This window comes from Pinus tabuliformis, chromosome 7 (assembly GCF_031772625.1).
Source record: "Pinus tabuliformis cultivar Carrire ecotype Pingquan chromosome 7, CPIR1, whole genome shotgun sequence".
In the NCBI taxonomy this organism is placed as follows: domain Eukaryota; kingdom Viridiplantae; phylum Streptophyta; class Pinopsida; order Pinales; family Pinaceae; genus Pinus; species Pinus tabuliformis.
In genome coordinates this window covers 1474213688-1474230324 of record NC_142293.1, presented here as the reverse complement: position 1 = coordinate 1474230324, position 16637 = coordinate 1474213688, and the positions used below count along the sequence as shown (strand labels likewise).

Below are 16637 nucleotides of genomic sequence, written 5' to 3'. Positions count from 1 at the left end.
TGCTTTGATCTTGCGGAGAGATAGAGTGTCCCTGTCAAGGCCTTGGTAGTGTGACAATGTTGGCTATGATGATGCCGTTGCTACTTATCAATGTGGATCCTTTCTCATAGATGAGAATATCAAGATGAGTCATTATGAATACCTCCTTGGTTAAGAGGGAGTGTTAGAAATTGTAACTAGGTTCAGTCTTCATAATTACATGAAGAAATTATTTATTTGTTATAAAGAAAAATTTAAATAGTATTATGTCCCATTTTGACAATTGGAAGAAAAAAGAAATTTAAAGTTTTTTTAAGTGATATTTGTCCTCTCAATTGCCAAGTCGGCCCTCCTAGGAGACAGGTCAGCTCAGCCCTATGAGGCACCCTTTCAGACGTGGGAACAACTATATATATGCCAGCATGCTCATCCTTTTGGATAGAAATTTGGGTGGTTTTCTGTGGAAGAATTTGGACCTCCAACAAGAAATTTTCTCTCTGAACAGCGAAGCAAAAGAAGGATAACAAGGAGATCAAGATGAAGTCATATTTCTGTTGAAGACATTCTAACCGAATTTGTGGAGAACACCTTGACTGAAGCACTGTGGAAGACAATCTATGCGAAGTTTTGTTGAAGCCTATTCTATGATGTTCTGTGATAAACTCTATACTGCGAAGTTCTCTGCAATAGCTAGTCCAAGATCCTGTAGTCCGAAGTTCTAAGGTAGCTTTCTAAGAGAAAAAAATTTGAAGTTATGTTCTCTACATCTTGACCGAGCTACAGTAATTGACTACTGTGACATGAAGGCCAAAGTGTGCTACTATGGAAGGCTAAGCTTCTTATTGTGAACAACTGGAAGATGAATCATGGAGGGAGGGCTGACTTGGCAATGGAAGGAACTAGTTACTGGACTGTATTTGACTTGGATTTCTCTTGACTCTATAAGGAAAGGATTGATGGGTTTTCCCCTTTGGTGGGGTTTTTGCCCTGGCCTCTGGCCTAATCTCGTGTTTTTTGCCTCTTGTGCACTATGATCCTAATGTCTTGTATCTAATGGTAATTACTTGATGGAGAAGATTAACAAATTAAGAAAGAAGAATAATAATAATGCTCACAAGTAATTATCATGTTAATGAATTCACTTATCATTGGAATTCTAACAAGGTCCTCCAATCCCAGTCAGGACAAGAGTAACTTGAAGTGGAACTTCAAGGGACCAACCATGGTTTGACCAAGACAACAAAATACAAAATTCAATGACAAAGTCACAAATCTAGGATACCTAATATAGGGTCTCACATGGCTTTTACATGGCTTTTGAGTTGTGACCTTGGACTTATAACGGTGATGATAGATGTTGCAGAAAACTTTTATGTACCCCTACTGATATACGGGGTAACAGGTCTCATACATCAATTTGGCACCAAGTTAGGTTGTGACCTTTATTTAAATATTATTACCATCATTGTTGTTCTTATTATCATTATAGACCGTTGTGGCTAGGTTTTAGTTTTTGTAGTGTTTTCTATTTTCTGAGCTTTTTCCCTTTTTTTCATATTCTAATGGCATTTCCAAAAAATGGAAGCTGTTCCTTCTAGAAATTGACACATTTCGTGAGAAACACAAGATGAATCATTTATAAAAAAATATGAGAAACACACATCAAACAACAATGTTTCTAAGACATTTCTTGTCTAATGGGTTTTGTCCAAAAACATCCAGCAAACATGCCGTTTCTGGTAACTAGGATCATATGCATTTACTATAGACATGAATATACTTTCCATAAGACAAAAAATTACATGCATATAGAAGAAACATCAGGTGACCATCACCACTTCACCATGCATTAAAAAATAGCTCACGAGGTAATAATGGAGTCAAAATGTTAGGTCGTTCTCAAAATTAAACAAAATCTGTTTCACCATTGATAAATACCTGACATCTGTTGCCTGCTAAATTGAGACATAAAATAAGCTTCCATCTGCTCCTTGAATGCCATTGTCCAAAAAGGGGTCTTGGATTCATAGGAAAGAGAGCTTTTGAAAGCCATCTCCTTGTTCTGCAAAGATTAACAAGAGTGATGATCCTCTTTAATTCCCCCAGAAAAGAGGCCTTCTTTATGATCACCTGAATTTGTCGATGACCCAGAAATCTACAGCCAGCTTTGTATAGATCATTATTGCATAGCCTCCAATACTTCGTGCACACATCATTGACACATCTCGACTTCTTACACAATAACGGCTTTTGTTTTTGTAACAAAAAGGTTTCTGAAGGGTTTCTTTTTCGCAATGTAGCTTTTAGGAAGTCGACTCTTTTCCACAGTTCAAAATACAAAGTATTAGAGCAATGAAGAAATTTGAACTTAGGTGAAGCCCAAAACTGCACCACCTGAAATTTCAGAACAAGAATCAGTTTAAACTTCAAAATATCATAGCAAGGGCTCAGGTCCTCTCTTTTGTGATGCTTGAGAGAATGAAATTTACCACAACATATGCTATACTATGGGCACAAAATATTGTGATTGAAGCATAAGCTATATCTTCACTATAACTGACAATATGATAACAGAATTGGCATTTATAGACATCAATCCAGATATACAAAAGGAGCGAAAAGCCAGGTATACCTAAGAAACTACTTAAAGTTAATACATGTAACTCAAGTTCTGTGTTTTAGAATAAGCAAGACAGTAATGAGATAAAAGTTTGCTAAGTTATGAATAGAACCAGGGAGGAAAAAAAGGTAATGCCATAGAAGATGTTTGCATTCTCGCTTGGTAGAAAGGAGGTTTTGCACTGACTGATCCATTCTGAGGGAATGGTAGTGGCAGCAAAGTGGATTTTAATGGTTATTATTGTTACAGCTCCACATATGAAAACCAATGTCAAGTCAGAAACAGCACCATGCATTGTCAAGAGTCAAAACATTAGAGGAAACTCAGGAAATCTTGATTCAATAGGAGAATCAGTTTTTATAGGAAAAAGGGAAAGAAACAAAAAGTAAGCCTATGAAACAACCAAATGGCCTGCCACTAAATGATACAACCAAATGACAGCCACTATTTTCATATATAGCAACCACCCTACTCATTGAATGCAGCCAACCTACTCATTAATGGCAACAACCATGCATCGTTCTCACTTCCGGCAACTAACCTAGATTTTATTTAAAAAACCAAGATATAGTAAATGAGGCAGCCATTTTTCACCATCATCACACTCTTCTTCTCATTATTAACGCGTGCTTATCCATGATTGCAGTGATTTCTTTTATAAATATCATTGTTGCTATTCTTGTGATGATTCATGTTACTAGGCATTACCTTCACGCCAACAGATCTCTCATACTTGTAACTTTAGCCACATTACATAATTATAGCAGTGACTTGGCTTTTGGGCTTAAATGCTGCATCACATTCTTCAAAAGGAAACTGCCAGCATTCTTTAGAGAGAATTCAGCAACACCATTGACAACAAAGAAGTCACATTGTAAAATCCATCTAGTTTCAAGGTATGGGTATTTATGTTACTCCATACTTTGTACCTTATGATCGATTTGTAATTAATTTATTTTCTAAGATAGTTATTTATCTTTAAATATATTACCTTCATACCCCAGGCCTAGATCTGCCCAGGCTTTCCCTTCACTGCCCCATCAAAATGAAACTTCTAATGAGTTCCCCACTCAATATTTTCAGGTTCTCCAGAGAGGTATGCTGATTCTGGATCTGCTTCTTCTCTTTGTATTCAGGGCCTAAGCTTTAGGTTCTCCATCTATTTTTCTACTGCAACTGCATACTGTTGCATTTCATCAGTCCTCTTTAATTTGGTTGACTGATTCACTTAATAGGGCTATTTTCATCAACTCACTTTCTAATTCCAGTTTTTCTTTACAAGAAAAGATAAGATAAATTTATCAATGTCCGATAATTGACTACAAAGGTAGATCAATGGGACTAAAATTTACTTCAAAGATAGATCAATGGGACTAAAAAGTACTGTTGACCACTACGTGTCAACTACCCATAGCAGTACACCCCCCTTTTTCACAAAAGGGACAGCGCTTGATCGACGTGTCTGTGCCATTCGACAGTCATCGTCGACCCGATCATGTTATGTTTTAAACCCAGTCTGCATGTGTAAATTGTAAATAATCTTAGCAGATCTGAGTCATGTATGTAAATTGCCTAGGCAAACCTAATTTTTTAGTGATAATATACGTTCCGAAAGGTTTTTTGTCTCACTAATCCATGATCGGCAGAGTTTTCCTTTAGCCTAACCCCAAAGTCGAAATGGATTTTGTCATTAAAATCTTAGGGGGATACTAGTGTGCTTCGAGTCTATGTAAAAGTAATTTGGAAATAATTCTAACTATTTGGTTAAGTTATTACAAATTGCTTGATCTGCTAGATTATAGTTGTGTCGCAGAACTAGGTGGTCTATGAGGGTCTCTGTCAAATGGGTGTTCCCCCTTGAGATGTAAAATTGTAAAAGTCATGATGTAAAGTGTCTTGAGGGATAGAAAATGTTTTAATCCCCTCATAAGTCCTAAGTCCTAGGTCCTAGGTGATTTTTCCAAAGGCTAAGTTCGAGGATCCAAAAATAAAAAATAAAAAACAATAAAAAATAAAAGATATAAATAATAAAAAATAAAATTAAAAAATTAAAAAATAACTAAAAAATAAATAAATAAAATAAAAAATAGAATAAAATAATAATAAATGCAAAGTTTTAATTTTTTAATATATTAAAATGCATTTAAAATTTCGACGAATGAGATTAAAAGGGATTTTGGTCCCCATTGACGATCGAGATTAGTTTGACATGGATCACTCGAACTAGCCGTTGGGAATTTTTCCTTTAAATAAGGTGTTAGGGGTCATTTGAGATCATTGGATCTGAGAGTCTGGTGCTAAAGAAAGCTCTCTTGTAGTCATTTTTTGTGCAATAAAGAAAGACTTTTGGGTTGAAAATCTTGTTGGTGTTACTCTTCTGGAAATGCTGTAAGATGTTTTATTTTTCTGCATAATTTTATTTTCAACCATTGATAATAGCTTGACGAAGATTGATTTAGGCACAGGTATCTTGTCTGATCTTTGGGGTTTGAATGATAGTTTAATTTTTGAAATATAATGGCAGGTATCTCCATTTGATCTGAATTTCTCTGTTGTTTTCTCCCTCTATGTTAATGGTTGATTTAAGTTGTGCAAGATATCTTTAGTTTTGAGTTAACTGGGCGTTATGGGAAGTTCTCGGTTGAACCCGCCAACTCCCCGATTGGTTTTCTAAAAGAGCCCAGCCAGTTTTAATCCCGGGCTTATCATTAGAATTTGTGTTGCAGATGCATGAAGGGTTTTCTAAAGCATCTCACATTAAGTTTAAAATTCTGAAAATATTTTTGTGGCATAATGATAAATCTAGCTATTTTAGAGCCTGCAGTTGGTGAATATTGTAATTATTTAGCTGGGGTTTTAAGGTTTCATTATTATTTTGTTTCTGGGCATTTTGCAGGTACAGATTTTGAAAATTCTTCAGGGTTTTCTATCAGGCAATTTGATCAGGGTTTCCATCAGGCAATTTGAAGCAGGAAAGGATTAAAATTTCAAGTTTCTGGCCTACAGGTCTGCTACCTGTGTCTTCATTTTTTCATTGTTGCCGAGGGTTTCATTGCTGTTACAGAGAAATTTTTCGAAATTTTTTGGGCATCCTCTGCTACCCTTCCTCTGCATGCAAGCTTTCACGCTGCCATACACCTATTGCCATCACGCAGTCACTGTTTTCTTTGCTGCCAGACACTGCATCCAAAATCTTCCATCTGCTCTTCAACGCATCCATCAATTCGCCTGATATTCGATCCAACCCTAGGTTGTTCCTTTGCTTCACTCATTGCTGCATTTCACAACCCTCAGTTCACCCGCAGCCCCATCTCTACGCTGCCAGAACCATTACGCAGCTCTTCCAGCAACCATCACTCAGGAATTTTGCGTCCACTTCCCAGCCATCATTCCAGCCTGCTCCTCACTGCATCCTGCACTTGTCAAGAAACCCTCGCCACCTAGCCAACCTGCAAACACATCAAGCCTGCACGCTGAAACTTTTCAGCCATCGAAGTTTGCTCCAAAACCTGCGCAGCACACCAAAAAAGCATTCGAATTTTTTTTATTATCTGTGCATGCTTAGCGTAGGTGTGTAGTTCATTATCTTTTAGTTAGTGTGATATATGCATATGTTTAGTTTTAGGCTAGGTTATATTTTTATTTGTTTTAGATTTAGACTTTTATTTAGATAGGATTTGAAATTTTATAAATTTTCATTCTTGAATATAGATTAGATGTTAGCTTTACGTTTAGTCATATTTAGTTTAGAATTTGTATAGTTAAGCTTTAGTTTAGATTTTAATCTTAGTTTTGTTCTATCTAAATTTTAGTTTTAGAACTTTATCTCATATAAAAAATAAAAATCATTAAAAAAATAAAAATAATAAAAAAAGAAGTTCGATTTTTTTTGTTTATTCGATGCTATTAGGCGTTAGTTCTTTTTAGTCTTAGACTTCTTTAAATTTAGATTTAATTTTGTTAAAGTTAGATTTTAATAATAAAAAATCATAAAATATAGAAATTATAAATAGTTTAAATAATAAAAAGGTTCCTTTTCATTTTTTTTTAGTTTAGAATAGATCTTATCTTTATTTAGATTTTAAGTTTTGTTTTGATTTTAAACTTAAAATTTTATAAAAAATATAAAAATATTAAATGATGATAAATGATTGTTTTACAAGGTTCATATTTTTGCAACATTTAATAAATAATCATTTAATCATTAACTCCATAAGGCACTAGTACATTAATTTCTAAATCAATCAAGTGCTAAATTGCCTTGTTGTGTCTCCCAACCCAACTGGTCCACAATTGGTCTTTATTCGTCTCATAGGATCTTACCCCCTTAGCCTCGAGAGACGACTTAAACGGAGAGATCAGGGATCAGAGTGACAGCCCCCGGTCTGAGCGTTGTCGCGCTGCCCAGAAAATCTGTGCGACAACATTTTTTGGCGCCATTGCCGGGGATAGAGTTTTCTGTCCCTAGCGTTTCAACGACATTCATCTTCTCATTTCTCATCATTCTTTCATCTTTCTCATCTCTCATTTGAGCTGGCAGAGTCAACATTTTTTGGCATCATTTGGATCTTTTCATCGCCTTATTTTTTGTCATATCAGCAACTACTCTTCGGTTCATTTCTTGTTTGGGTGGTGACTCCATTTCTTTTATTTTTCCCATACAAGAAGCCTCCCTCATATCTGCTTGTTGGTTGCTTTTTGGATCCTAGAATTAGATTCATTGTTCAAGTGGCAACTCCATTTCTTTCATCTCTTGATTTTCTTGAGCAGAGATCTCTTTTTATCATCCATTTGGTCCCTCATTATCCATCATGGATTATTCGTTTAAATCATGTCATTTTACTGATGATCTCCATGATTTACCAGAAGTGGCCATTTCTAAATTACCTTTGTTCTCGGGTGGTGGTTCAGTCGCTATTAGAAGGCATTTATGGAGTTTTTATCGTATAACATTCATGTATTGTAGACTTCCTCAATATGATCATGAAGATGTCAAAATGCGTCTATTTGTCCTTTCTTTAGAGAGTGGTGCTTTGAATTGGTTTAATAATTGTCCTGAAGACTCTTTCACTTCTTTACAAGACATTTTCAATGCTTTTAAAGATAGATATGGTGATCCAGATAACTCGCCTTGTGCCCCTAAAATTGTGCAACAGAATGAAAGTAATCTTATAAAAGGTCCAACTATCAATGAAAGATTTCAAGACAATTCTTCATATCAGAATGTGCCATCCACCTGTACCATTGCAAATCAAATCCATGATAGTAGAAAAGCAGGGACAAATTATAAAATCAATGTCGATAATGAAAGGGAAAATCATAAGCAAGTTATAGAAGAACTAATGTGGCTGGTAAAAAATATGGGGATCAATCAAGAAAAATTTGTAACTAATTACACCAATGATATGAGAACTTTATGCACCCACCTGGAAAAACATGATAAGGAGATAGAAATCATGAAAATTAAACACTCTGATCACGTAACTGACATGCAAAGTCAACATGCTAAAGAAATTGAGACCATGAAAACTAATCATGACAGGGAAATTAATTTTATGCAAAGCAAGTTATCAGGCTTAGAGGAAAATATGACGACCATGGAAGCTAATCAGATATGTCTTCAGAATAAGTTATTGACTATGGAAGAAGACCATGCCAGGGAAATTAGTACTATGAAAGTTGAACACTCTAGCCAGATAGATGCCATCACAATACAGGTACATAAATTTCAACAGCGGTCAGGGGATGAAAGAAACCAGCAAACATCAACAGATCAGAAGCCTCCTTATTTGCTGCAACAAGCTCCATCTTATTATGAGGAGGTCATTGGTTCGATTGAAAAGTGGTTAATTGAAGGTGATCCAGATAAAATTAAAAACGATAAAGATCAGATGCAAAATGAAGAAAGACATGTCACACATATCTTACATACTTCATCTAAGGGTTTTGAAGCAGAATGTTCCACGTCATCAGTGATACAGCCTGCCACGAAGAAAAAGCGCAAGAAAAAGAAAATGAGAAAAAGATTTGATGCATCAGACGGCCGCGAGCAGCTTAATTTTCAGATAGGAGAAAGTCCTACAGTATGCAGAATTGGACATGGCACATCCGATAAGCAGCCAACAGATTTGCCTGAAAGCAGGCAAATGCTCAGTATACACTATATTGAACGCATCTGATGCCATGGGGCATCCTCTGTATTGTATTTCTAACCCTACACCTTGTCATTTCAGCATTTTCATTTCTGTTTTAGGATTAGATTTACTTTTTACTAGATAGTTAATAAATGAAGAGCTTATATCTTTCTTGTGCTTAATGTTATATGATGATTTTTGGATGGACGCTACTTATGTTTTGTTGTGTGTTGCGTGGATGCAGATTCTGAATTCTCACATTCCTACAGTGCAGCAATGTGTCCCCAAGTAGAGCCAGATGTTGACCACTATGTGTCAACTACCCATAGCAGTACACCCCCTTTTTTCGCAAAAGGGATAGTGCTTGATCGACGTGTTCGTGCCATTCGACAGTGATCGTCAACCCGATCATGTTATGTTGTAAACCCAGTCTACATGTGTAAATTGTAAATAATCTTAGCAGATTTGAGACATGTATGTAAATTGCCTAGGCAAACCTAATTTTTTAGTGATAATCTACGTTCCGGAAGGTTTTTTGTCTCACCGATCCATGATCGGCAGAGTTTTCCTTCAACCTAACCCCAAAGCCGGAATGGATTTTGTCGTTAAAATCTTAGGGGAATCCTAGTGTTCTTCGAGTCTATGTAAAAGTAATTTGGAAATAATTCTAACTATTTGGTTAAGTTATTACAAATTGCTTGATCTGCTGGATTATAGTTGTGTCGCTGAACTGAGTGGTCTATGAGGGTCTATGTCAATGTGTGTTCCCCCTTGAGATGTAAAATTGTAAAAGTCATGATGTAAAGTGTCTTGAGGGTTAGAAAATGTTTTAATCCCCTCATAAGTCCTAAGTCCTAGGTCCTAGGTCATTTTTCCAAAGGCTAAGTTCGAGGATCCAAAAATAAAAAATAAAAAACAATACAAATTAAAATTAAAAAATAACTAAAAATAAAAATAAATTAATTAATTAATTAATTAAATTAAAAAATAGAATAAAATAATAATAAATGCAAAGTTTTAATTTTTTAATATATTAAAATGCATTTAAAATTTCGACGGATGAGATTAAAAGAGATTTCCGTCCTCATCGACGGTCGAGATTAGTTTAACATGGATCACTCGAACTAGCCGTTGGGAATTTTTCTTTTAAATAGGGTGTTAGGGGTCATTTGAGATCATTGGATCTGAGAGTCTGGTGCTAAAGAAAGCTCTCTTGTAGTCATTTTTTGTGCAATAAAGAAAGACTTTGGGGTTGAAAATCTTGCTGGTGTTACTCTTCTGGAAATGCTGTAAGATGTTTTATTTTTCTGCATAATTTTATTTTCAGCCATTGATAATAGTTTGATGAAGATTGATTTAGGCATAGGTATCTTGTCTGATCTTTGGGGTTTGAATGATAGTTTAATTTCTAAAATATAATGGCAGGTATCTCCATTTGATCTGAATTTCTCTGTTGTTTTCTCCCTCTATGTTAATGGTTGATTTAAGCTGTGCAGGATATCTTTAGTTTTGAGTTAAGCGGGCGTTGGGGAAGTTCTCGGCTTAACCAGCCAACTCCCGGATTGCGTTTTCTGAAAGAGCCTAGCCAGTTTTAATCCCGGGCTTATCATTAGAATTTGTGTTGCAGATGCATGAAGGGTTTTCTGAAGCATCTCACATTAAGTTTAAAATTCTAAAAATATTTTTGTGGCATAACGATAAATCTGCCTATTTTAAAGCCTGCAGTTTGTGAATATTGTAAATTATTTAGCTGGGGTTTTAAGGTTTCATTATTATTTTGTTTCTGGTCATTTTGCTTTTATTATTTGCAGGTACAGATTTTGAAAATTCTTCAGGGTTTTCCATCAAGCAATCTGATCAGGGTTTCCATTAGGGAATCTGAAGCAGGAAAGGATTAAAATTTCAAGTTTCTGGACTACAGGTCTGCTACTTGCGTCTTCATTTTTTCATTGTTGCCGAGGGTTTCATTCTTACAGAGAAATTTTTCGAAATCTTTTTGGCATCCTATGCTACCCTTCCTCTGCATGCAAGCTTTCACGTTGCCATACACCTATTGCCATCACGCAGTCACTATTTTCTTTGCTGCCAAAAACTGCGTCCAAATTCTTCCATCTGCTCTTCTACACATCCATCAATTTGCCTGATATTCAATCCAACCCTAGAATACTCCTTTGCTTCACTCATTGTTGCATTTCACAACCCTCAGTTCACCCACAGCCCCATCTCTACGCTACCAGAACCATTACGCAGCTCTTCCAGCGACCATCGCTCAGGTATTTTGCGTCCACTTCCCAGCCATCATTCCAGCGTGCTCCTCACTGCGTCCTGCGCTGTCAAGAAACCCTCGCCACCTAGCCAACCTGCAAACACATCAAGCCTGCACGCTGAAACTTTTCAGCCGTCGAAGTTTGCTGCAAAACCTGCGCAACACACCAAACAAGCATTCGATTTTTTTTTAATTATATGTGCATGCTTAGTGTAGGTGTGTAGTTCATTACCTTTTTAGTTAGTGTGATATATGCGTATGTTTAGTTTTAGGCTAGGTTAGATTTTTATTTGTTTTAGATTTAGACTTTTATTTATATAGGATTTGAAATTTTATAAATTTTCATTCTTGAATATAGATTAGATGTTAGCTTTACGTTTAGTCATATTTAGGTTAGATTTTGTATAGTTAGGCTTTAGTTTAGATTTTAATCTTAGTTTTGTTCTATCTAAATTTTAGTTTTAGAACTTTATCTCGTATAAAAAATAAAAATCATTAAAAAATAATAATAAAAAAAGAAATTCGATTTTTTTTGTTTATTCGATACTATTAGGCGTTAGTTCTTTTTAGACTTAGACTTCTTTAAATTTAGATTTAATTTTGTTAAAGTTGGATTTTAATAATAAAAAATCATAAAATATAAAAATTATAAATGGTTGAAAAAATAAAAAGGTTCCTTTTCATTTTTTTTTTAGTTTAGAATAGATCTTATCTTTATTTAGATTTTAAGTTTTGTTTTGATTTTAAACTTAAAATTTTATAAAAAACATAAAAATATTAAAAATTACAAATTAATTAAACAAAAAAACAACAAAAGAAAGAAGAAATAAAAGAAACAAAAAAAAAAAAAAAGCTTAACAAAAAATTGAAAATTCATTTTTGGTGTCTCTATGTTCCATTTCTCTATAGTTAAATGCACTTAATGTTTATTTGAAGTTAGCTATGTGAAAGTGGTAACTGGTCAGCATTTAAATTTTATGATCATTTAAAGCATTTGATTTTTCTTGAAGTTTAATTGTTGGATCATTGTTAAAGCATTGTGAATTTACTGGATATCTTGCATTGCTTGGATTATTTGATGATAAATGATTTTTTTACAAGGTTCATATTTCTACAACATTTAATAAATAATCATTTAATCATTAACTCCATAAGGCACTGGTACATTAATTTCTAAATCAATCAAGTGCTAAATTGCCTTGTTGTGTTTCCCAACCCAACTGGTCCACAGTTGGTCTTCATTCATCTCATAGGGTCTACCCCCCTTAGCCTCGGGAAATGGATTAAACGGAGAGATCGAGGATCAGGGTGACAGCCCCCGGTTTGAGCGTTGTCGCACTGCCCAAACAATCTGTGCAACAACAAGTACGTCAACTGAATTTAAAGTACAATGCACCAAAGAGTTTATTGTAGCTAATGCTCCTTGTTACCCAGCAAAAGTGGTTGACCCCTAGGAGAATTTTTCCTCCTATTCATTTCTTCCAGCCAGCAGCCCCTAAGAGCCACTAGTAGGCAATATGACATGCCATTCATATCTCCGCCACATGCATCAGTGATATGTTTCCCCACCCATTTGCTTAGAGCACATGTTGGAAGGTGGGCTTCTGATCAAAAGGTACTTTATTTATTTTGCAATCGATTGCTTATGCTTGTTTGTATTAGGGCATTTTGGCACGGCTTATGGGGTAACTTAGAAGAAAGAACAGTCTTGGTCGTGATCTTGTTCCCTCACCTTGAATGGGGTGTTAATTTTCAATCCTAGTCCGATGGGATAGAGGGATACTACTTAGGAAGCCTGTTGAAATTCCTACACTGAAGGAACCCCTACTATAGCAAATCTGAATCTACTTCACCTACTTGATTTTTAAATTACGTTCATCAAGTTATTATCCTAAATACTGAAGAAAATTACTTTTGCAGCCTACACTAATTAAATATTTGATTTCATGAAACAGAGAACAGAGCAAAGAACAAGATACATAGGACACACTTATTTTTGGACACAATAGTCCCTGGAAAAACCCAATGCAGAAAATCCGATGCAGCAGTTTTGAGGGTTTATTATTATGCAGTAGAAATATCTGAATACAAATCTAGGATGCTCATCTAGCAATCCTTTACAGAGAAAATACTAGTGGAAAATCTGAGTGAGTTTTATCTCACTTCACCCAGTAGAATTCCAGTTGATCGGGCACAAGACTGGCTAACCCCTGTTATTTTTGCGCTGGCCCTGCGTAGGCTTTGTTAGCCCTGCGTCAGCTTCTCTGCCCTCTGCGTCAACTATTCCAGCTGTTCCGGCAGTTTCCTGCAGTGCCAATGATTCCCAATAGTTTTGGATTCTGCATGACAAGCAGCGTTTCTACTCTGCGCTGGCCCTCCTGGCTCTGCATCAGGATTGCGTGGGCCCAGACTGGCCCAACATCAGCGCTCCCGGCTACTGTGCTGCCGCTCTGCAAGCTCTCTCCGCCTCTTTGTCAGTATTCTTCGAAAATTCCTCCTGGATTCTCACTGCCCCTCTGCTGCTGAATGATCACTAGTTCGAATTTCTCAGCTTCCTAACCCCAGAAATCGAACTCTATATCAATTCTCTCTCTCTCTCTGTTTCCGAATGAACCCCAAGCCTCCATTTTATATTTTTCCTGTTGAGTCTTCAACAGTCGTGATTAAGTCTCTAATCAATGACTAAGATTAAAAGATGACTTGATCCGCCTTCTAGATCATTCTCACCCATATTTTGATTCATACCCATTAATATTTTAATTTCCCTAAGTTTTGACTTAGGAACCCCATTAAAAATATTAATTATTTTAGTAAAATACAATCCGGGTTGAATTTCACCAAGCAGTTTTGTGGGTTCTTTAGAATTCATGTGCCTTAGCTTTTCCACCAATTTTCAAGGCTAGAGCACTTCCGAAGCTACCAAAAACTAACACTCCCTCTTAGCGAGGAAAGTGCTCGAGCAACAATGTCCACTTGCATGCTGCTCTGTTTCTGAAGCACCTCCTTTTTGCATTGTTGCTGCCACCAACACTATGCTACTGCTGCCACTATGTTGCTGCCCATGACACTGCCACTGCCACTACTAACACTGCTAGCACTGCCACTGCTAACACTGCATCCGTACTGCAACTCAGTTGTTGAGAGAAGCAATTGAAAAACATCCAAAATTAGTTGAACTTAACTGTGTTCAACATAATACAATGAATGTTGGAATCTGACTGCTGCTGATTCTGACCCTCTGAATCTTCTGCGTTGCTGCTGACTTCTGCACTGTGCCAACTGCACTGCTGCCAACCTTGCTCTGCGTTGATCAGTCTCTGGTCCCAAGCTACTGCATTTGTCCTCCAAACACTCCACTGCATCATCTGACACTAAGTCCATCTCGCTACTGCTGAATCTTGGGCTCCCGTAGCAAGGAATTGATCCAAGAGGTGGACTCCTCAAGGATCCTGCCCACATGTAGTCCTCCCGACTACAGCTCAATATTGCCCCATCTCCCTCCTGGAGATGTGTGGGCACTCATGGCAAACTCATCCTCGTCAATCTTTGCTAAAGCAGCCTTAGGATAATGTTTCTCATCCTTATCCTTTTTCTTCAAAGGACATTGGAATGCATAGTGGGCCATCTCGCCACAAATGAAACATTTCACCTTCAAAATGTCCTTCTTTTACTTCGACTTCTGCAGTCCCTTCGATGCAAAAGATGCGTTCTCCTCCTCCTCCTTCGTCTTTGTGCCACTCCCACTGTTGCCACTGAGGTTGACCTTCACTAGGTCCCTCCTTAACTCCTCATGTTGAAGAGCTACCCACATCTCCTCCCATGAAGGTAGTTTTTCTCTGCCCAATATTCTTTCGACGAAAACTTGCCATTCATCCGAGACTCCATTCAGGGCTATCCTAACCATCGCGGTTGGCTGAGGAGTGGACCCCACTGCAGCAAGCCGGTCTCTAATGTCCTGAAGATGTTGAACATAGAGGTTCACCCCTTCTCCTTTCTGCATCAAGGTCCACTGCAACTTCTTCTCTAAATACATCTTCCGTTGTTAGAAAGAGCCTTCATACAGAGAAAACAAGGCTTCCCACATCTCTCGCGCTGTATCCTTTCCCTGCAAGTGTGAGACCACATGATCTCAAACTCGATCGAGAATGAGCCTCTTTACCTTCCCCTGCTCAGCCTTGTACTTCTTTTGATCGTTGTCAGCAGGAACAGCTACAACACAATTGGCGTAGGCCTCGAGATCATATTCCTCCAAAACAGCTAAGATTTTGGTCTTCCAAGTGACATAGTTGGAAGCACCTTCCAACCTGTCCTGATCTCCGAGCCCATGCGATGCCATCTCACCCAATTGTCGAACTGACTCCTCTAGTCACTGCTTAGCACTGCTCAACTGCTCAGCATGTGAGAAATTCGAACTTTCTGGCGGAAAGTTCTCTGAGGAGAAAATTCCCCTTCTATGTGTCTTTGCTCTTTTCCGACAGATTTCTGCCCTGGCAGAAACTACGCCTTTCAAGCACTCTGCTAAGGCTCTGCGTCACTCCCTCTGCCTCTACAAGCTCATGAACTGGAAATCGTACCTCTCTGTCGACTCTCTCAGAGAGAGATTTCCTCGGAATCTCTGCTTGCCGGCAAGGACTGTGCAATCCCTCCAAGGCGATTCAAATTGCTGCCAAATGCAGCTATCGGCCTCTCTGCTCAGCGCTAGATCTGCTCTCCCTGTTTCAAAATCAATGTTCTGATACTATGTGAAAATTCCTACACTGAAGGAACCCCTACTGTAGCAAATATGAATCTACTTCACCTACTAGATTTTAAAATTACATTCATCAAGTTATTCTCCTGAATACTGAAGAAAATTACTTCTGTAGCCTACACTAATTAAATATTTGATCTCATGAAACAGAAAACAAAGCAAAGAACAAGATACATACGACACACTTATTTTTGGACACAATAGTCCTCGGAAAAACCCAATGCGGGAAAGCCGATGCAACAATTCTGAGGTTTTATTATTATGCAGGAGAAATATCTAAATACAAATCTAGGATGCTCATCTAGCAATCCTTTACAGAGAAAATATTGGTGGAAAATCTGAGTGAGTTTTACCTCACTTCACCCAACAGAATTTTTTGGCTGATTCGACACAAGACTGGCTAACCCCGGCTATTTCTACGTCAACCTTTCAAGCTCTGCGTCAACCCTTCATCAACTTTTTTGCCCTCTGCGTGAGCTATTCCGGTAGTTTTTGGCAGTTCCGACTATTCTCGACAGTTCTAGATTCTGTGTGACAGGCAGCGTTTTTGCTCTGTGTTGGCCCTCCTGTCTCTGCATTAGAACTGCGTGGCCCCAAACTGGCCCAGCGTCAGCTCTCCCAGCTACTGCGCTGCTTCTTTGCAAGCTCTCTCCACCTCTCTGTCAGTATTCTCCGGAAAGACCTTCTCTCAGATTCTCACTACCCCTCTGCTACTGAATGGTCACTTAGTTCAAATTTCTCAGCTTCTTAGCGCCAGAAATCGAACTCTAGATCAATTCTCTCTCTCTCTCTCTCTCTCTGTGTGTTTCCAAATGAACCCCAAGCCTCCATTTTATACTTTTCCTGTTGAGTCTTCAACGGCCGTGATTAAGTCTCTAATCAATAGCT

The 16637-nt window shown here is 37.4% G+C and overlaps 1 protein-coding gene across 11 annotated transcripts in view; it reads right to left on the bottom strand.

Annotated features, from left to right (window-relative positions):
- LOC149253377 (uncharacterized) overlaps positions 1–16637 on the bottom strand; it is a 323687-nt gene that overhangs the window by 265839 nt on the left and 41211 nt on the right. For all 11 annotated transcript variants that reach the window (XM_089459908.1, XM_089459910.1, XM_089459906.1 and 8 more), the window contains exon 2: positions 1918–2373. In XM_089459908.1, the coding sequence (XP_089316034.1) occupies positions 1918–2373 (456 nt within the window). The remainder of the gene's footprint in view (positions 1–1917; positions 2374–16637) is intronic.